This window comes from Helicoverpa zea, chromosome 2, assembly GCF_022581195.2.
Source record: "Helicoverpa zea isolate HzStark_Cry1AcR chromosome 2, ilHelZeax1.1, whole genome shotgun sequence".
NCBI classification, from domain to species: domain Eukaryota; kingdom Metazoa; phylum Arthropoda; class Insecta; order Lepidoptera; family Noctuidae; genus Helicoverpa; species Helicoverpa zea.
In genome coordinates, this window is record NC_061453.1 from 5,612,797 (window position 1) to 5,634,147 (window position 21,351).

General features: G+C 37.0%; 1 protein-coding gene across 5 annotated transcripts in view; it reads left to right on the forward strand.

Moving 5' to 3' along the window:
* Positions 1-21,037, forward strand: part of LOC124643567 (formin-binding protein 1-like) — a 48,396-nt gene extending 27,359 nt beyond the window's left edge. Inside the window, exons 2-15 of one of the 5 annotated variants that reach the window (XM_047182594.1) lie at positions 8,305-8,420; positions 8,821-8,871; positions 9,487-9,631; positions 10,371-10,522; positions 11,145-11,301; positions 12,229-12,366; positions 12,975-13,181; positions 14,717-14,746; positions 15,916-16,014; positions 17,305-17,398; positions 18,088-18,244; positions 18,768-19,045; positions 19,362-19,537; positions 20,254-21,037. In XM_047182594.1, coding sequence (XP_047038550.1) covers positions 8,305-8,420; positions 8,821-8,871; positions 9,487-9,631; positions 10,371-10,522; positions 11,145-11,301; positions 12,229-12,366; positions 12,975-13,181; positions 14,717-14,746; positions 15,916-16,014; positions 17,305-17,398; positions 18,088-18,244; positions 18,768-19,045; positions 19,362-19,534 — 1,797 coding nt within the window. In that variant the 3' untranslated portion in view covers positions 19,535-19,537; positions 20,254-21,037. The remainder of the gene's footprint in view (positions 1-8,304; positions 8,421-8,820; positions 8,872-9,486; positions 9,632-10,370; positions 10,523-11,144; positions 11,302-12,228; positions 12,367-12,974; positions 13,182-14,716; positions 14,747-15,915; positions 16,015-17,304; positions 17,399-18,087; positions 18,245-18,767; positions 19,046-19,361; positions 19,538-20,253) is intronic. The other 4 variants (XM_047182605.1, XM_047182602.1, XM_047182607.1 and 1 more) reach the window with 4 other exon arrangements.
* The last annotated feature ends 314 nt before the right edge of the window (positions 21,038-21,351 follow it).

Below are 21,351 nucleotides of genomic sequence, written 5' to 3' on the forward strand. Positions count from 1 at the left end.
AAAGATATTTTCCCAATTTTGAAAAAGTAATTACTTAAAAGCAGACGATATTGAGAGAGGAATGGTTGGTTAATTGAGAATTTGACTGTGTTTCCATATCCAATAACAATAATAATTATATTCGAAGTGCATTGCATAAACGTATAGACAATAAAAACATTGTAGTGGTAGAAAGTACCAAAAGTTACGACCATTAAAGATGGTACGTGCTCGTTGAATTTGAATTAAATAATGAAGGTGCATGCTGGCTCGTTATTATGGCACTAGAGATGGGTAACTCAGGAGTGATAGATAAAAAAGATATGTATCTTTCCGTTCTTATCACTCACTCTTTGTATCAGTTCAAATCCGAATGTATCAGTGTATCTTTAACAACTCATTTAATCCGTCGTCCGTTTGTATCTGTGTTGCACTCGCACACACAGCGTTGAGCGGCTGGCGTCACGGTTTCTCATCGGAAAGTCCAGACATCTCTTTCGCACTTCCCTACTTAGAATGTTCTGTCTCACTTTCTCGATACCGAGAAAAAGTGTTTGACCATTATTTTTATTTATTTATTCGATTTACACGGCTTTAACAGCCAATTACATAAATCGTAAACTTAAATTTAAAATGAAAAATAGAAACTTAAAAATAAAAAAAAAAAACTTAAAAATATAATCTATCCTAAACAAATCTATCACTCTTAGTTCGTACTGATTTAGTGATACATTGGATTGAATTGAACGAAGCGAGTCACTCTGAGCAACAGTACAATTTCACTCGCGGATTCGAAAGGATATAGAGATACAAAAGAGTGATACATATCCCAGTGATCAAAAGATATATATCAATCTTTTCTTTTCAATGATATGTTTTTCCCATGTCTATATGGCACGTTTGAGCTTTTGCAAGATTTAAATATTGGTGGTTTATATTCGAAACAGGTATCGACTTGTTTTGCTTCAGTTTAGAGACTATTGCCCAAATACGTTCAGAACTGCAGTACTGACTGAGTTTGTCAACAACTGCCATAATTTAAAAAATAACTCCTGTATTTAAAGTAAAATTATATTTTATTACAATATATAGTAAAATTATATTATTACTGGTAAGTCTTATAGGCCTCAATTAAATTGATTTTATTTGTTAGAAATCGTTCATGTTGTGGTAGCCGCATGAATGATTTTACGATCAAGCTATCTCCAGTCTAGTAAACCTGATTTATTTAACAGAAGTGACAACAATTTCTTCGCTGTGTGCCGATTATTGTGCAAGTTAATTTATATTTCGTTAGTGAAGATGAAAGTGAAATTGTTGCGTACGCGTATTTTGGAACGTGGCTTGCATTTCTTTATGAGAATGTACCTTCATAAAAAGAAAGCTCTGTATAACTCATGTTTAATGCATAAACCTGCAAATGCCGCATTAAATAAGGCTTATTTATTTTTACAGATTATTCACGCTTTATGATTCGCGCTAATAACGGGATTTAGACTATTAATAATCACATTTTAATAATTTATACGACGGTTTGTGTATGGTTATCAAGAAGTAAATAATAAATAAAAGAACGAAGATCTTCTACGACCTACATTGATAACACCGGAAACCGGCTAAAAGAATAAGATAAGGTTACATATTTAGTTAAAATAGACGATGACCGTTTGATAGTTAGTCTCTATCAAAATTACACATTGGTATTTTCTCAAAGTAAAATGCCGCGTAGGTACTATTTTGGTATCAATTTATATTTATGGATGTCTGAGCGGTTGTCTGGCCCAAGGCGAGTGGTCGGGGGTGCGACATTGAGTCACGCAGGGTGACGCAGGCGGGGTGCGCGCCCCGACACCCTATGACGTCATCAATCGTGACTCACACCTACCGATATAGTACTCAACCTCGCTTTAACCGAACTGAATTTAGACTGCAAATGAAATGTGAAACGTTTTGAAAGGAAGTCGTCAGGTTTTATTGCCATTTCACCCTTCTGAGTTTATTCTTATCATGAATGAAACTGTGTAGTGAACGTTAGCGAGTTTTCAGTTTGAGTTAATTGATCTGATCAAGTACATTGCCTTTAACCATAAACAATTTTTTCACAAATAAATATTGGTGTCTTTGCCAGAATACTTTGCGCGTTGATTTCTTTAGAATTTGTTGATAAGAAACCGCAGTTTATAACGCAAACCAGACAGAAGCATGTGTCACATTTGTTTTAGCTAAACGAACTATGTCATCGACCATTAGGATTCCCAACACATTTACAAATTAGTTTTTAAGAACATAGGCGTGATAATATAACAGTTAGCAAGTAGGTTGACATTCTAAAAGTATTTTATGTGTAATTAGAGGTTTATGAACTCTGTGAATGTAAACGTTCGGCTTAGTGAATGTTGTTAGCAGGCCATGAAGATAAATAGCCCATAACGTATAAGATGTTTTACCCGATTGCGATATAGAGAGAAGGTATATTAAATAGGAACGTTTTATGAATGTCCAGGTGTAAAATAAGACTGTGCGCAGGTACTTACACATCTCTAGAACAAGTTAAATCCCTGGATATATTTCAAACTTTGAGATATGCCCTAGTCATTTAATCCATAGATTTATTAATTTTAAGTAGTGTGGTTTTAGTTATGGATACATGAAATATGTGTCATAGTTACGGCATATTATGACGGATTTGTTTACATCTTAAAAAACTTGAATAATACCAAAGTCGAACTCGGAACTGGTATTGGAAAGTGTAAGTATGTATATGGGAGGATCGGTTGGCATTTGGTCGTATTATGTATATGAATTATGTCACCTGTTAAGTGGATCGTTATGCAAGGCTACTTGAATTACTTGTATAAAGTAAGAGCAAAACTTGTACACCGTGGGTGACGTGGGCGTACATCAAAGGGCCACCCGCTGCTTGTGCAATAGGGGTTCAATTTCTGCATCTATACCGTAATTATATTTATGTAATTTATTTTTTTATTACACGTGCCTTGTAATTGCAAAATTTGTTGCTAGTGATGCATGCAACGGATACAAAATAGGAATAGGACGGTAATTTTCACCGACTAGGGTAAACGTGTTTTATACAGGGTTACTGGTAAGTAGACCGCATCCTTTCATGAGGTGATAGTATAGGTCAATACTAGGGCATGCAGATTCGGTAAAATAAAATTTACCGGTAAAAATTCGGTAATCAAAATATTTTTACCGGTAAACCGGTAAAACGGTAATTTTTGTATTTTTTTTAATGTGATATTATAACAATAAGATTGGGTAGTCTAAAAGCAAAACATAAATACAATACAAGGTATACGGTTGTAAACATTTTTTGTGATGTGGGCCGTAGCAAAAAAGCATGTCAGTACCATCCTTACGCGATGTCGCCGACAAAATGCAAGAGAAAGGGCTGCGATGGTACGGACATGTTAAAAGGAGACCACCTGAGTACATCGCCAATGTTATGTACTCAATCTCGATATACCCGGTCAAAGGTCTAGGGGCTGGCCGAAACTGTGGTGATTGAGTGTCGTAATGGATGACATGAAAATCTACGAACTCGAAGAGGAAGATGTCCTGGATAGAGTGAAGTGGAAGAAGAAGATATTGAAACCGGACCCCGCCACAAGACGGGATAAACGCTAAGAATTATAGTGAAAATACATTTTTTCATTGAAGTGAAAGCCCTTTTTTATGGTAAATCGTACTCATTTTATGGACCAGGGTCGTTGTAACTCTTTCGAATAATCCCGCAGCCCCGGCAGGCCTTGGCCCTGTTGGGCCCCGCTGTGTTTGCTGATATCTCTTTGAGGAGCGCGTGGAACAACGCACGCCGCCGATACGGGTCTGTGACCACGATGAGCCACCCGAACTCATCGCCCTCAGATCGACTCCTACGGTGGCCGGGTGTCGTCTCTCGACACTCGGCGCCCGTGGTGTCTTCCTGGTCCACTACAGCGGCTGGGATGAGAGGTGCGAACTCGCAGTCGCTCCGCCGTCTCCTTCTCGAGAATGACTGCTTCGCAGAAGGAGGCGACGGCTTCCCATTCACTCCGGACCATGGCTTGAACCAGGACCGCACGCGAGAGGTCGCTGCTGCCTATTGCCTCGACGACGACACGGCTTTACCCAGGCAGTGCACACCTGGACTGTGTGCTCAGTAATGTCATCGAGTAGGTAAAATAAGCATACGCTACATTTTTACCCAATATGAGCTGACAGCTATGAGGCAAATCAGAATAACCGAACGAAAAAAAATTGTTTGGATATTATAAAATTAAGATGAGAAAGAAGATTTGTATCTAACCTAGAGATAGTTAAGGAGTCACATAAGTTTACTCTCCTAAAAACTGCAACTTTAACACTTACAATATGTAATGAATGCAACATTACATTATTTTCAGGCTACAAAATGAAGATTTGACGTTAAATGAACAATTGCTATATTTTATCAGAAAAAACGTGAAAACCGGTAAATTACCGGTTGTATATTATTTTTACCGGTAATTTAAACATCGCTAAAATGGGCGGTTTTACCGGTAAAACCGAAACCGGTAAACCGGTATTGCATGCCCTAGTCAATACGGACAAATTTGACCATGGGATACACTGGGCAAAAGTTAACCCGTTTCAAGATAATCGAATTTCAAGATCTTTTCTTTACAAGTCGTCTAGGTACACGTATACATTTTTATTATTACTTAAAAGTCTCGTTATAGAAAAAAAAAATTCAAAGTTCACAATTGTAACTGTTTTCGGACAATTGGTGTCGAAAACTGTACAGCATAATTATTGTTGATTTCATAAACGTCGCGTAATCTTATCTTTTTGTTACGGGCATTGTTGTCTGATTAACAAACGATGAGTAATGAGTGCTAATCAGCAAAGGACAGGGCCAGGGCGTTCCTCCACTATGAGTCATCGACGAACGACCAGTCGATCAAACAAATCTGTTCTGCCGACCCAGACTGTTCCGGCATGACTGTCCGCAGTTCCAATAAATGTTGATGTTCGAGACGTGCCGGAAGTCAACATTGCAAAACGCATGAGAAAAATTGCGACCAACGACTCCCTGCATCAATAACATACGTGCAGCTATACACAAGCCTTTAACTCTTCACACGTCTTTCCGACTATAAGATATATGAGATATAATGCAGTATTATACGTGTTACCATTCGTGTTATACGATACACTTGTGGTGTGTGAGTGACATTGGCATTCAGGTGAGACGTTCAGATACCTAGAACGCAAGGTCATTTGCCATACCCGTTAGCAGTTAAATTACATTGTTAACTGACTATTCAAAAAAAGCAATCAATTACACTTAGCCCGCTACTCAGTCTCGTAAACCTCCATGGCAAATGTTAAGCAATTAAAATTTGAAGACCTACTAACCTTTGAAGATCATAAAAATACCTTACATACATTTCGTGCCCATGTATGTTACGGTTAAAAATCGGATTAATCCGTTAGACTTTGTTGATACTGTGTACGCAGCTATGACAATATTTGGTTATCGTCCGAAAAGACGTGCCAATTATCGAGTATTGATGCCGTCTCGAGTCTCGACCCGGCGAGCCGCGCCGTGATGCACGAACGCCGTGACAGGTTCACTGACACTCCCGCACCGACTGCCAAATATGACATACTTTTGCAATGAGACCATGAAATTGTGCGAATAAACTAAGACGTTAAATCCTTTCATCAGGCTCCTAATTTGATTCGCCGTTTGAGTTTATAATTCAAGAAAAAATATCAACATCTTATGCATATGGGGAGACAAGTTAAAAATAGAAGACTCGTTTCAGAGCTTAATTCTTGTTCTACAGGCTGGATTCTTTATGCTAATGTTGCGTTATGGATGCAAATATATGATTGCTTTAAAATGAAACACTAACTCGATATATCCTAGGATGTTATTGAAAAAAATATATGTGTATAATAGTAGTCACGTATTGATTGTCAAATATGAATTTGAATCGTAGTAATTAGCCAAGGTAGCCGAGAGAACACGTGTCGGTAACCGCGCTGAGTGTGTTCAGCATACTGATGACTGCGATCATGGTCTCAACATTGCGTGTGCGCATTCCTTTGCCTCGGCGCCGCCCACCAACCGCCTTTTTGAACCACAGACATGTGAGGTACCACACTTCCATCCAACGCTGTTTGTTAAATTGCCACTTGCAATTTGGTTCAAACGTTATGGCACTACAAAAAGGTGAGCTGTTTGATATGTCGCATAAATATTCCTAAAGTTTTAAAGAAGCCTTTTCGTATCAAGATTTGTGTTTATTAGCTTTGGAATCTAGTCTCTGAATTAGCATGTTGATCACAAACACGAGCTCGACCGCTGATAGGTACTTCCTCTAATTAAGTAAATTACTCCTGCGTATAATCCTTAACGTAATTTGTACATGATGCTGAGTATGTTTCGCACTTAAACGTACGTCAAACGTATCACGGTTGGTTGTCACAAATCAGGTTTCCCCACGTCCAGTCGGGCCATTCTCACAGTGGCGTGCGGACTTGTGCGATGTCGCTGCAGCATCAGGGTTAACGAACCAACCCACCACACCACACTACTCTAAGCGTCAACCATTGTATTTTTTTTTGCGTCATCCTATTATATACGACATACATACGCAGTTCTTAACTGTAAACCGATATTGGTACTTTATTATTTGATAAAACACACAATCATTTTCACTCAATAGTACCACTCAAGTGCCTGCTTCTTTTTGCAAGTCAAGTTCAAGAGTATCAGATACGATATCTTTTTAATTTACTACGTATATTTATTTGTGATCAACTATCGTCTATTCATAGTTGACGTTTAATTTAATATCTTTTAAAGGTAAAACGGCAATTAAAGACTTCTTACAACGGTATATTCTTAGTTCTGTATAGTATAGAATGTACGTGTGTTATCATAAGAAACTCCTTTGTCTATTCTCGGGTTATAGACGCAGACATGTAGTTTGATGCCGTTAGGATAAAGTAACGAGAATAGCAATTTTTCATATGAATTTAGATACTTAATTTCATGAAACTGTGGAGAAAGTAAGTTAGTTAATGTACCTACTTACTGGTAATTAACTGTAGTCAAGTAGTTTAATCTAACTAGCTGTGTTAGTCCTCTATGTAATGCGGTAGAAAAACATGGACTCAAATAAGTCCTTTTTTTATTACGTCACGAATTTGAAATCATATGAACAAAAGTGGCTTTGTGTACAAATGATTACTAAATTATGAATCAAGTTATTTGATGTGTTCGTACCCAGAAATAACTTCATACATAATCATTAGGAATTTTGTATCATGCCAATTGAACGGATGTGACAAATTGATAAGAAAAAAGAAACATTCATAAATTAGGTCACAATTATTAAAAAAATGGCAACATCTCATATAGGAGTGAAGGGTAACAAACCTCATTAATTTAAATCCACTTGAATAGTTTGTCTTCCTCATCTATTATTTCTTTATTGTCCCACTTCGCCTTTATTAATCCCATTCAAACTGGTGACTCTCTCCATACGGGATCGAGATACTTAGCCGCCTCCATTCCAGTGCTTTAGAACTTTTTTGAATATAAACGTTTGCGAGACGGTGTCATGTCTAAAAATATTCTATTCACATTTCATATAATGCGTGCCTACAAAACGTTCATTGCAGTTGAGTAGTGTCGCTACGCATTCAATTAATGCTATTAGACGCCAAATATTATCACGTCCGTTATTTGTTCGAGCGTACAACATCAGACTAATAACATATTTCGTTCACGAGTCGTAATGCAATATTAATGTGATGTGCAGGAATGAGATTTTAATTTGGAGGTGTTTAAAGTGAGAGCGGTGTCGTTGCACTCGTTGCACTTAGCTAAAAGTCAAGGGCGGCTAGGAAGCACAATCGCGTGCGCATCACAGCACGCGATCTCTGGATTCCCGTCCGCCTCATCACCCTCGGTGGGAATCGAAAGGCCTTTAGAAAAACTTGTATCATCAATCACAAAAATTGACCTAGCTCCCACAGACTTTAATGTGTTATGAAATATTAATGGCATAGGTAAATAATGTGTAGCACATATAATAATGAGAATGAATAACCTTAGTCAAACAACAGCAGTTATCGGTATTACTCGATAGTTTTCCGCTGGGATGGCCGACTATCGCCGGCCGTTTCCTCTGCCTTTACAATCATTAGGTACTCCATTGTTTTGCTGTTCATAACTTTTATAATACAACATTATAAGTAGAAACTGTGACTAAACTATAAACTTATAATACCGTTACTATAAATATTGTTTCTCTTTGTTCACAGGATCAGTATGATAACTTAGCCGCCCATACACATAAAGGAATTGATTTTTTAGACAAATATGGAAACTTCGTAAAGGAGAGGTGTGCTATTGAATTAGAATATGCAGGAAAACTCAGGTAAAATTATCCTTATCAATCCTAAGCTTAAAATTGACAAGATAGATCTTTAAACTGACACCGCTAGAAGGTGATAATGTTCTTCCAAGCCAAAAAATTGCAATTCTATAAAAAGGTCGATGATAAGTGCCTATCTTCCTGATACTATTATTATGAAAGGTTATCTAATCAATAACAATGATAACTGTTGCAATTACGATTATGACGCTAATCTTGTAGCGTGTCTTAACAGATTATAGTGTTAACTATACCTTACTTTTTCTATTGAGAAGTTTGCGTGGGTTAGAATGTAATCGGATTTGTAACTTATAAAGTTAAGCACTGTTTGAAGCACCTTTTGGAAATTTACTAATATGATCAAGTTTATTTCAACACTCTTATGTAATTTGTAATTTTTCAGGAGGCTCGTTAAAAACTATCAACCAAAAAGAAAAGAAGAAGATGAATACCAGTGAGTATTTGATTGAACTATACACTGAATAGGAAATGAATCATGTAGTTATTTCCACAAAAATCTTATTTACCTACGAGTGTTAGCTTTTCCTTTGCAAGGACGTTGAATCATCGCTAATCTTGACTTTACAACATTCACGATAAAAATAATGACAATAATCAAGATAAAAGAGTAGAAGTGGTTGTATGTGATGTTTCATGTTTTCCAAAGGAGGTTTATCGTGAAACTGAATTTGGCACGCCAATCGTACAGCCAAGCATTTTTATGCCTACCGCTTACTCAGGATTTATGTCGTTTGTAATACTCGTAAACTTACACAACATATTTTGCACTACAGAAATCCTTTTGGCGAAATCGGCTCAAAGAAATTATACCGATTATGCGAGATCGGTGATTCATCGATTCCGAAAATTGTATGATCGAATCATGAAATTGATGTGGAACCGGACCTCAGAAAGATTTAGAACAAACTTGAAGGATAGATCTGTTACTTTAATTTATTTGCCTACATCTGATGACTTTCGGTGGAACTACAAATTACTCATAGCTCCTTAAACCATATTGTGTATTGACTGCTGGCGAAATTTTTGTTTACACAAATGATTATTTTAGGTATACGGCGTGTAAAGCATTTAAACAATTACTTCAAGAGTTAAACGATTTTGCGGGACAACGAGAAGTAGTCGCGGAAAACCTACAATCAAATGTAGTTCGAGAGTTGCATCTACTCGCCAAAGAGCTGCGAGAAGAAAGGAAGGTGAGGACAATAATACGCCTTAATGAGTCAGCCATTAGATCATTTTACTAAAGAAGTCTGTCTTTATTCGTCATTTAATGTACCAAGCAAGTATGCGTTAAAGAAAGTTTCTATAATAAGACTGTCCGTGTTCATACAATAATTTTAGCGAGTGAAACTGCAATAAACGCAGCAGGAAATTTTAATCGTCTCAGTAGAGAACATCGTGAAATAGTCTAGCAAAGAAAACAGCCAGCTACACGAGTCGTGCAGATATTGTGCATTAATAGTGCCTTGTGTTTATTAAGGAAAATATTGTTAACACGTATGACCGCTGGAATATGATAAAAAATCTACTGTGAATAGCAGAAAAACCACATGTTTGTTTTTATTCAGGATCGTCTGAACGGAAATCGTCACGTAGTAGTAGACATAGTTTGCTATGCTCTAATAAATATTGCTTGATGTTATCACTCTTCCGAGGTTTTTATTTGCCAAACTTGAATGCGGTATTATAAATATTGTAGGTCCTTCTAATACAACATTTTTGTTCACTTGCCATACGATGAACGTATCTGTGAGACGCCCCCGCCACGGCATGGTATAGCCGGTACCTTAACGCAGGGATTCTAAAAATAAACATGACTACATCGACTGGCTTATAGCTCAAAATCGAATCTCGGGATTCGAATAACTTTGATCTTGATTGTCTTCCTTTAATTTGATTGTTGGTAATAAACCTATGTTTTTTAAATTACAGCAACATTTAAACGAAGGAGCAAAACAAATGGGAGTGTTGAACTCATCGATAGGTTCTTTGGAGCGAGCGCGGAGATCGTACGAGCGAGCGGCCAGGGAATCCGAGCGAGCACTAGAGACCTTCCAAAAGGCAGACGCCGACCTTAATCTGAGGTGATTATCTAATAGACTACTTCACCGATAATGCTGTCTTGACCCAGAAAATATACAGCTGATTAAACAGTGCGTAAACTGTACAGCGAATTGTAAACGCCGTGGTAATCGAATTGTCATGCTGTGTTATTTCAATGTTAACATTGAATTCGACGTTATCAGAATCAGTTTCACATTATTTCCTTCTATATTATTTCAAATAATACATATTTTTTTGATAGCCTGGACAACGCTAGTTGGCACCAAGAAAATATATGTATTCTTGACCTCATAAACACGGTTGGCATAGGTTCAATACTTAATACAGCACAATAGATGGGGTAGACCGTACGGGGTGAACATGCCATAGTCTCTGAAGAATTCGTGCCAATTTTTATGGTTATGCTTCATGTTAAATTACATGAAAAAGCTTTTTTTTTTCAGACGTAACTTTTAATAGCATCGTACAATGTTTCCTTTGACACAATTTCACCAAGATTAAGCATCAGCTGTTTACAAGATACTCTTTTGCGTATTCCATACAAGCTACTTTTGAAAAATATGCGAAATATTTAAACGAAATTCATGGATATACAATTTGTATTCATATATCTCTTCTAATCATAATAACATTAAATTGCAGTCGAGCGGAGGTGGAAAAACAGAAAGCCAACATGAAAATTCGGAGTCAGGCGTGCGAAGACGCGAAACAGGAGTACATGGATCAACTACGTAAAACAAATGAAGCGCAAAGGCAGCATTACGAACAGCGACTGCCGCATGTCTTCAAACAGTTACAGGTGAGCTAGACATTAACCGTCTTACCACAAAAACTTTTTAACGTCAGTTTAAGACTTGTCTAAAAAAATGTCAAATTATGACGTTGACATATGGTTCATTTTGGAGCCACATTTTTTTTAGACAAGTGTAAAACAGTTGCTAAAGTTTTTGTAGTAAGGCCATAACTTTCGTAGACTTTCTTATCTTAGAATTCCACCACTAGTTAGGGGGACAGAACAAACATTGGTTACACTGAAATATTGTTTCAATTTTCAATTTTCAATGCTACATTAACATTAGTGTTATCACTTTCGAGTTCTCAACAGTGGTTTTACCTTAACTTAATGGATGTTCGTAAACACACGGGCCATTACTTTTACTTTGGTTTCGAGTGACAAATACCGTTGGGACACTATCTGCGGCATTATATCGTGAGCCCGAAAATAATCTTGAACCGCAACTCAAATGACGTCTAACTAATAAATTACGTTGCTAACGATTTACTGTCACGAACCACAATATGTACCATAGTCATAATAAGGTATCCAATCTATTAAAGAATCGGATAAATGATTACTTCTTTCATTTAATATATCTGTCATAATTTGTAACAGTATTTATTTGCATCGATTTATACTAGTGACACACATTTATAATGTTAATTATGATTTATTTATTCGGTTACGAGGTGGCCAGTATGATTATGAAATATTTTATGAATTACGACTTGTAACTTTCTTCTGAATGCAAACATGATACATTGTGTAAGTTTTAAGAAATTCTGGAGAATGTTGGGCCCAATAGTGCAACCACTTTGTATGGTGCATTTTGGCGGGGCGCCAACTAGGTCAAATGGCAGAGACACACATAAAACACGTCCACTATTTTAGTATAATTTTATGCGGAAACGTGTTTATTCTTTTAACATGTAATTTTCATGTTTGCAGGACTTAGACGAGAAGCGGATAAAAAATATTAAGAACTTCATGTTGAGTTCTGTGGACGTGGAAAGAAAGGTGTTTCCGATAATTATGCAGTGCCTTGACGGCATGGAGACGGCGGCAAATAGTATTAATGAAAAAGAGGTAAGATTATACCGTCTTGTAGAAGCGCGTTACTGAAGTAATTAAGATCGAATTAGATCATTAATGGCTAACTCTCGTACTAATTTGAGATTTGTATCGAGTTGTGAAAACAGCACGAAGAATCACTAGATCATATCGGAGACATAGTCATTAACATTGCTTTATATAATGCCGTGATTTAAGATTTAGATAATTTTATCTAATACTCGAATAATTACATTCTTCATAACAGGCTTTATATTGTTGTATTGATATTATGATAGCAATTATTCACTTATGTTGTACACGTGTTCTGAATATTGGTCGTGGCCATCTCTCAAGTTTACATAACATTAAAATTAGAGGCACATATTGCTTTGTTTATCAACTGAACGCTGACTAATATTATCTTTAAAGCTAGGCGTCGCCATTCCCATGCTGTTTATGTTCCAAAGAAAATCGTTTATTAGCGGCGATATTAAACATTTTATAAGGATCGTTAAACTAAGAAATGGGTTACAGTCATTACGGCGAATTTTATGACCTATCGAGATCTTACAGTGAGCTAAAGTGTAGTAGTGACTTTAAAAAAATAAAAATATATGTAACGACTGTTTCTTATTTTACAGGACACAAAATTAGTGATAGACAGGTATAAGTCAGGGTTCGTGCCTCCCGAAGATTTCCAATTCGAGACGGCTTCGGGGGCGGATACCACGGACGCAGCGAACACACACCACCACCCACACAACCATCTGACCGCGGCGCGGGGAACCGTCTCCGGCACGAAGATAAAGAAACGAGTTGGCTTACTATCCATCTTCAGCTCCAACAAGGTGAGATGAACATATGCATACGTGGAAAGGTGGGGATATGCTAGGGAGTCAAGTTCGAGGGCATAAATCGAGTTGTTCTACTAAGTGTTAAGTGCGGACTTACAATGAGCTTTGAACAATCACTCAATGCGACCGAAGAAAGTCCCTTTGTTTCGTTAAATCACCGACAACAGGTGCGTAGTCCAGCTAGAAAAATAAGCTTCAAGGGAGTTCAGGGTCGGTTCGTACTTTGCTCCAACTTGGCTCTCTTAACATAAACCCACCTACAGGTGTTAACATTTTCATGTTTGAGGAACCAAAGGATTGATCCAATGAAGGTATCTTGTAGTAGGTTTTATTATATTACATGGTCATTGTTTTATGTTTTATGAAGACAGCATTGTTCTACGCGATAATGATAACCTATTTTTACATCTAGTTATTCATCTGCCTTATGGTATAATAATAATATATGGCATATGTGAACGCGGATGCTGACTTCATACGTAGATTGGAGTATTATTATTATTTGATTATATTACAGCTGCTGTATTATCGTATTCAAACATATTGTACGTTCAATTTTATTTTGGCAGAATTTATAAGGTTATGGGGCTGTGTGCTTGAAATTATGTATGGGCTTCATATCAGCTTTTATTCTGTCATGAATTTTTAATATTATCCAAATATTCGCATGGTATGGTTCTTATATTATATTTACTTTATTGTACAATACGATTTGATGTTATATCATTTAAACTTTATTACATATTATGTTGTTCATTGTTTACGCAGCTGGCGTATAGTCATGAAACGGTTATTGTAATCAAATCACTTGATTGAGTAAAATTAAAAACACGATGACTAAACGCCAGCGGGTCTTATACTATTTATTGTTATGTGTAAGTTGGAGGTACTAATTTATTTTTATCTTTCAATCCCTGTTCGATCCCTACCTAACATGGGTACAAATAACAACCAATTGATATTTTGGCTGGCGGCGTTGGTGCCATGTCATGTGGAAAAAGTAAGTTGCCCCGCGGTGGTGGGGATATATAAGTCATTAGCATGAGTCACTGGCTTCTGTTACTGTCGATAAAACAACAAGCGATTATGAATAACACCCTCTTCAACAATGTTTAATACAATACTTATTTTTTTCTTTTTTCCATCTGTACTTAATTTCAAATGTTATTTATAAACTTTATTTCATGACTCATTGTGTCCGATCAAGCTCAAAGTGTGCTCGACCAGTACCTGCGTATTTTCCTGTCCATTGTCATCAGACAAAAATGTGTTGTGAATGGACATGACATCATACTGTTTTAAGGAGGAATATATGATGACCTCCCATTTTTATCAAATTTCATATAAGTCAATGTGGTCATTAAAGTTATGAAATAACGTTTTGAATGAAACCTATGTGACACGCTGTATTCTACTGCAATATATTGTACCTACATTGCGTGGCGCGATGGTACTGGCAGCGGCGGAGTATACTCATGTTAATGTTGTCTGTTTGCCTCCCCCGCCCGCGCCGCTAACGCTTGCCACAGAAGATTGTCGAGGCCTGCAATTCTATCAAGGTCAGTCCTGCGTGACTCGTGAGTCCTGATGCATTCGGTGATGTGTGCCCGAGACTGTTTATTGGTCTAACTTGTACACACGTAACGTTGTTTGTTATGACAACGATAGCGACTTGCATTTGTTTGTGTTTTGATTGATTGTTTGATGTAAACTTATAAGTAGTAGATGTGAAGCATGGTCGTTTTCTGTAAGACCTGTCGCAATGCCGTTCACATTCTCATCGTGCTGCTGTGAAATAATGAAAATGCAGCGTACATTTCACACTAATATTTTCTTAGATCTCTCTATCAATCGTCAATTCGTCAGCTTGAATGACGATTTATGAATTCAGAACAATACAGTAAATCAACCGCTGTTGTTCGATGTTTGCGTGATGTTTCTCACAAATCTTACTGAATGGCATGATGATTTATTTACGAAACAGTAATGAGTAATGCGATTCTTTCATGATAGGATTTGACCAATAAACTTTCTCTTCGACATACTGTTGGTTGGTTTGTATCGCTTGTTCTAACTTACCATGCCTGCACGGCTTCCATTGTTTTCAGCGCACTTGCATTCTGTTTACATTTGTGTACTTACTGATGTTGTCAATAAGTATTTGTTTACCGTCTTACCACAAAAACTTTTAAACGTCAGTTTATGCCTTGTCTAAAAAAATGTCAAATTATGACGTTGACATATGGTTCATTTTGCAGCCAAAATTTTATTAGACAAGTGTAAAACAGGGTTTAAAGTTTTTGTAGTAAGGCCCTTAATGTTTAATGTATATTACCTGTTTTACTATTATGGTATTATATTTACAGCAACGACAATTAATCAAGGTCACTTATAATTAAATAATTGTTATTTACCTTGAATGTCCGACAGTTGGCTTTTATTGATGGTGGGGTTATGTAGTTCTAAATTAACATTTAGAACACAAGTTTTCCGTGGTTTGTGAGAGGCAGTATTTGTACGACAGCATGTTTATAATGAAACACGTGTTTAAGGCTAGACATAAAGTAAGGACATTCACTGAGTTTATATGTAGATAATGATTTCCAAAGTTTTGATACAGGGTGGTATTTTAGTGGAGTTGACAGATTTCGTGGTGAATGGTTGCATATTGCACAGTCATAGATAAGTGTATGAGCAATGAGGTTTTAACCTTTCGTATGCGTTTCAGAATAACATGTCTATGGATGGAAAGGAGGATTATTCAGACTTGCCACCGAACCAGAAGAAAAATAAACTTCAAGCAAAAGTTATGGAGTTGAGTAAGCAGGTCGGTATTGTAATATAAATAATTTGTTATCTTGTAGTTTCCTGCTTCTGTTTTCCCTGTGTGAACATAAAGTAGCTCTCGTTAGGAGTCTTTATTTCTAATAGGTACTTTTTAGTGTTTTCCCATACGTCAGTGACTTTAATTTTCCCTTTTATTAGTATCTAATGAAACATTACTCACCAACCAAGTTTACTTTGATATTATTTTGTACGTAAACAACATATGTGAGACGTTGGATGAAAATACCTATGTTTTATACATTAGTTGATGGCATAATATACCGTCAACTAAAACATGAGAAAACAAAGATAAAATATAATATAATTATAAATCATAAAAAAAACTTGGATATGGACTAGACGTGTAGTACATACATACTGACAGGTTTAAATTTAATGCTGGTCATAATTTAAATGCATACAATGTATGCGCATATTCTAATGCGTTTCATGGTGATTAATATGAGACCTTGGTCTTTGTATAAATTATAAAAAGTATTGTTTAACAGTTTTAAAAAGGTGTGTTTGCGTTATCATCCATCTACCTCCATTTTCTCATCCTGAAGGAATTGCTACACTTAAAAGTGCCATCTACTCCATGAGTAAGAAGTTTTATCTAAAACGGTTTAGCTGTATCACTTAAAAAGTGTAACAAACAAACCCGCATCAGTATTATTATTAAGGCATTAAATATGAATTAATACATGAGTGTAGGATTATTTATTTAACTCACATACACATACACACAAGTCAACGGGTTTTGCTGAGCCGTTAGCAATAGTCGTTTTCCTTTTAGTTTCACAATATATTGAAAGTCCATACCTATACAAAATCATTGCGGTTAGAACGGATGCCTTAGCTTGTCCTATAGGTCTTCAATGAATGTAGGGGCCGACCTTTACATTTTGTTACATTCACATATTTAAACTATGAAGATTAAGAATTTTGAGTGTGAAGTCCTATTAAGTCAGGCTTGATGTACAGGTCAAAAAAGGGTTATTCAAAATAAACTATCCTGTCAACGGATATATGTATATATATAATATAAGCTGAAATGTTTGTTGTCAAAAAAGATTATTCTAAAAAGACTCCGATTAGATCGATTATAATATATAGGGAAGAGTTTGTTCTGTTAGCTCCGATATAAAACAATCTCTAAATGTCTTATCCATTTGCTGGAAGTGGTTTCACACGGGACACAGCAAAACCGTCCAGAGGCCTTCAATGAAATTCATATCCATGTCATTAATAAATTGATAAATACTGATTAAATTCATCAATGTTTGCACAGGTGGCTCAAGAGCAAGCAGCGATGGAAGGTCTCATGAAAATGAAAGGAGTATACGAAACGAGCCCCGCGCTCGGTGATCCTATGACTGTTGAAGGTAATTTATAGTTAATATTAAATAAAGTAGGGGGATTTTTTATATGGGAAATCATCAAATGGGCCCTGTGAGTGCAGCGAGAGGGAGTGACAGACTTCTACTGTCTTAAACCCACTTTTCCTTTTTCTGGAGCCCCTTTATGCCAGGGCCGCTGAAACTCGCAGCTTAGGAAGTACAGGAGAATTTGGGTGCCATAACTATAATTATGTAAATCGCATGTGCTTAGGTACTCAAATATTTATGATCAGATGACTAAAGTAAAAAACAGTTTTCCCTTTACCCATACTTTTACCCAAAAACACATTTTTATCCTCATTAAATGAGTCAACAGTGCCTTCTCGTTGACTTTTTTTTTTAAATTTGCCTGGACGTGTCCTTTTGCTCCTTTTCTCTTTACAGTTAGTTTCGCTATTTCTTCTCAAGGCATGCCTGATTTCCTATTAAAAGAATGATGAAGAAAGTAGGTAATATAAACTCTTTTGCAAAAAAAGCGGGCACATGTGCGAATTCTTGGTTTTAAGGAGTTCGCATGCTTGGCTAATCCTTTTCATGCTACAGTAATAAACTACAGTTATTAAAACCCTTTGAAATACACGTGAAGTCCTTAAAACCTAGATTTAGCATCGGTGTCCGCTTTTTTGCAAAAGAGTGTAGTAATCAAAAATAATAATATTACCTTTGTACTCCAGGTCAACTGAACGAATGCTGCGACAAGCTGAAGAAGCTTCGCGCTCAGTTGAACAAGTTCGAGAAGCTTCTAGCGGAGGCCAACAGTCAGGTGGGGGCGCCACCTCTGCACCCCACCGCCAGGACCAATGGCACCCAGCCGTCTACACAGGCCACTAGGTATGAGATATGCTTTAAATAAAGTGTTTTTTTCTAATTGTGGCTATAAATCGATTATATTCTTTTGCCTTTCAAAATTAACGAAAAGTTGGTCAGATATGGCTAAAGCATACTAGGAAGGTTTCCATGTATGCTAAAGGCAGTCAATCAATTCATTCCCTTGTTTCAAAGTGATTGAACAGTTGCACTGATAATGATGTTGATGATCACATAACCTAATCAAATTGCATTTACTAATAATATTGGTTCATTTAACTTGTTATTTCCTTTTGGTGAAATTTATGAAATTACAAAATTAATGACACAAATACATATATACGACGATAGGACTCATTAATTTCGCTGAGATTATTACGTATTGATGTCGTTACACCACACTTCGCCCTCTTTTTAGGGTTCCGTACCCAAAGGGTTAAACGGGTCCCAACTAAGACTCCGCTGTCTATCTGTTCGTGCGCGAATCCTACTCTCAATTGGCCCTATTTTTTCACATTTACCATTAGTAAGTACAACACGCTTACAGTATCGGGTCGAACAGCGAGTCTCTATCGCGGTCGGCTTCGGAGTCTTCCGTGAGCACGGGCACGGGCACGGGCGGCGCCGGCGCCCGCGCGGCCGGCGGCTCGCCCGAGTCGGGGCTCGGCGGCGAGCTAGCGCCCGCGCACAGCGACCACGCCAACGGCGACCACGACCACGACCAGGAGCACGAGGATAATGACCACGAGTCCGACTTTGATTACTATTACTGCGAGCCTGATTTGCAGCCGGTTGGATATTGTAAGGCGTTGTACGCTTTTGAAGGTGAGTGATGTGTTATGTTTTTATAACTCATATAAACATGTATATATTGAAACAGTTTCCTCCTATCTTCCCAATTAATTGCAGGACGATTTCAACCAATTAGTATTTTTTTATTACGGTTATTTCGCATTTGGAGCGTAAGCAATATGCGCATTTGTTATTACTCATTCTGTAAAATTTTAGTTTTTAATTCAATAGCTTTTACTTACCAGTAGACAGTCCTCGTTGCACTTACGATAGTGTAGCTACTAATAGAATCACTTTCCTTCATCACACTTCTAACTGCTTTACTAACTACATACTTTTACTCTCCCAGGTATCGGTAGCGGTTCCACAATGAAGATGGAGTGCGGCGAGCGGCTGCTGGTGCTGGAGACGGACGCGGGCGACGGCTGGACGCGCGTGCGGCGTCAGCTGACGCGCGAAGAGGGCTTCGTGCCCACCACGTATATCGCCACCACGCTTTACGCTGATGCCAATGCGCACTAGCTGGTAACTAGCTTTACATGATATCTTTGCCGTCCATTGTTAGGTTAGCAACTCGCAAACGGCTCGCGTGAGCAGCATTCGCCAGATTTGGAAGCATCCTTAAACGTAGGCCTCCCCATACGAACGCCATCCTGTTCTTATCAAATCTTAAAAAGGTCGATCCACCGAACGTACCGCTCTACGCTTGCCTAAACTGCCATAAGTAATCTTCTAAACTAAAATAATATTATAGAAATGCTTACTATTGAACAGTTTTGAAAAAATATTTGACTGTTAGGAAGCTAACTACTCCCGAGGTACATGAGCTATATTTTGTCCGGCTACAGAAGAGAAGTTCTAAGAAGTTCCCCCGGGACGCCGTTGAAACCGCGAGAAACATGAAACAGCGAAAGCTTATTGTAGTCACTAAAGGGTAGTTGTCATTCTATAACAAGCTTCAAATTATGGCAACACACATTGGGACGGTGTGGTATAGAATATATATATATATATTCATTTATTTCAAGAATGATGCAAACACCTCGTATTTGACAATAAATTGCAAAGTATAAAAATTGTGAAAGTGAAAAAGAAGGGGATCAAAATTTATTGAAATGATGCAATATATAAAGTTACGTTGAGGCAAAAGATAGTTGCCAATGTTTCAAGTACCTATATTAACATACTCCATCTATCATTGGCTTTGAGATCCGCTTATCACAGTTTCGTTATTGTTTCAGATATGACGTACCCCACGCGAACAGTCGTGCCTCTGCCGGCCGGCGCCGCTGCGCTCGCTCGCTCGCACGTGCATACGTTAATGTTTTGTGGCCTATATAGTAACAAGTATTTTTGCTATAATTTATCGTATCGAAAATGTTCGCATTATTTTTTTATCGTGTTCTTTCTATTCCGATTGTTATCCTGGCGTAGGCCACCATTGAACAAAAACGGAAACATTCCATGATCTTATTTATTGTGTATATTGTTGGTTATATAGCATACATATTTTCATGTATGAAGTATACCGTAATAGCGTAATGTTAATTGTAATGTGGTGTAACACATCTAGATCTTCATTGTGCCAGCTGTTTACGTAATAAGTTTATATTTCGTACTTATGATAGTTGTAATCTTGCTTTTATGTTATTTGCCATTGAGTATTTGAAATTATAGCAAAAATAGATAAAGCGTAGGTGTTATGAAATGTGTAAAATATGTAAACTTAGACTTAACTTCAAATGCTATCGACATATTATAATGATTTATGAATAACATGTCATATGGAATCCTGTGTCAACTATCACACGCGATGTATTGTATAATACTTACTTTAATTGAATTTTATATAGGATAATATTATCTAATAAAGCTAGCTAAAAGTCACGATTAGCCGATGTTATTTTCTGAATATACGCTGTTTGCGAGAACGTATATATAGTTCATGTATTTATATTTAGGTGAGATGATGTATGAGAGTGAAGCATACAAGTTTTCTACAAATATAAAATTATGCGACGATTACAACAATCTTTTCATTTATATGTTTGGCACATCTTCACATTCTGTTGCTGGTGATATAATTTGTAATGTCTAACTCCTTCAAATTTTTTTATAGTGTTATCTCAAGACCAGTTCAAGTATTGACTGCCAGGATGTGTCAAACAATTTCTATACCCTTTTCCCGTCTACAGAGATGTAGTATTACCGGGTACTATCAATGATCATTCTCAAGATCATAGACCTACAAAAAATTAGTATAAGTAAAATATAAATTGTTAATAGTCTGTTCATGTACACTCACGGATAAAAATACTTCTAAATCACAGCAAAGAAGT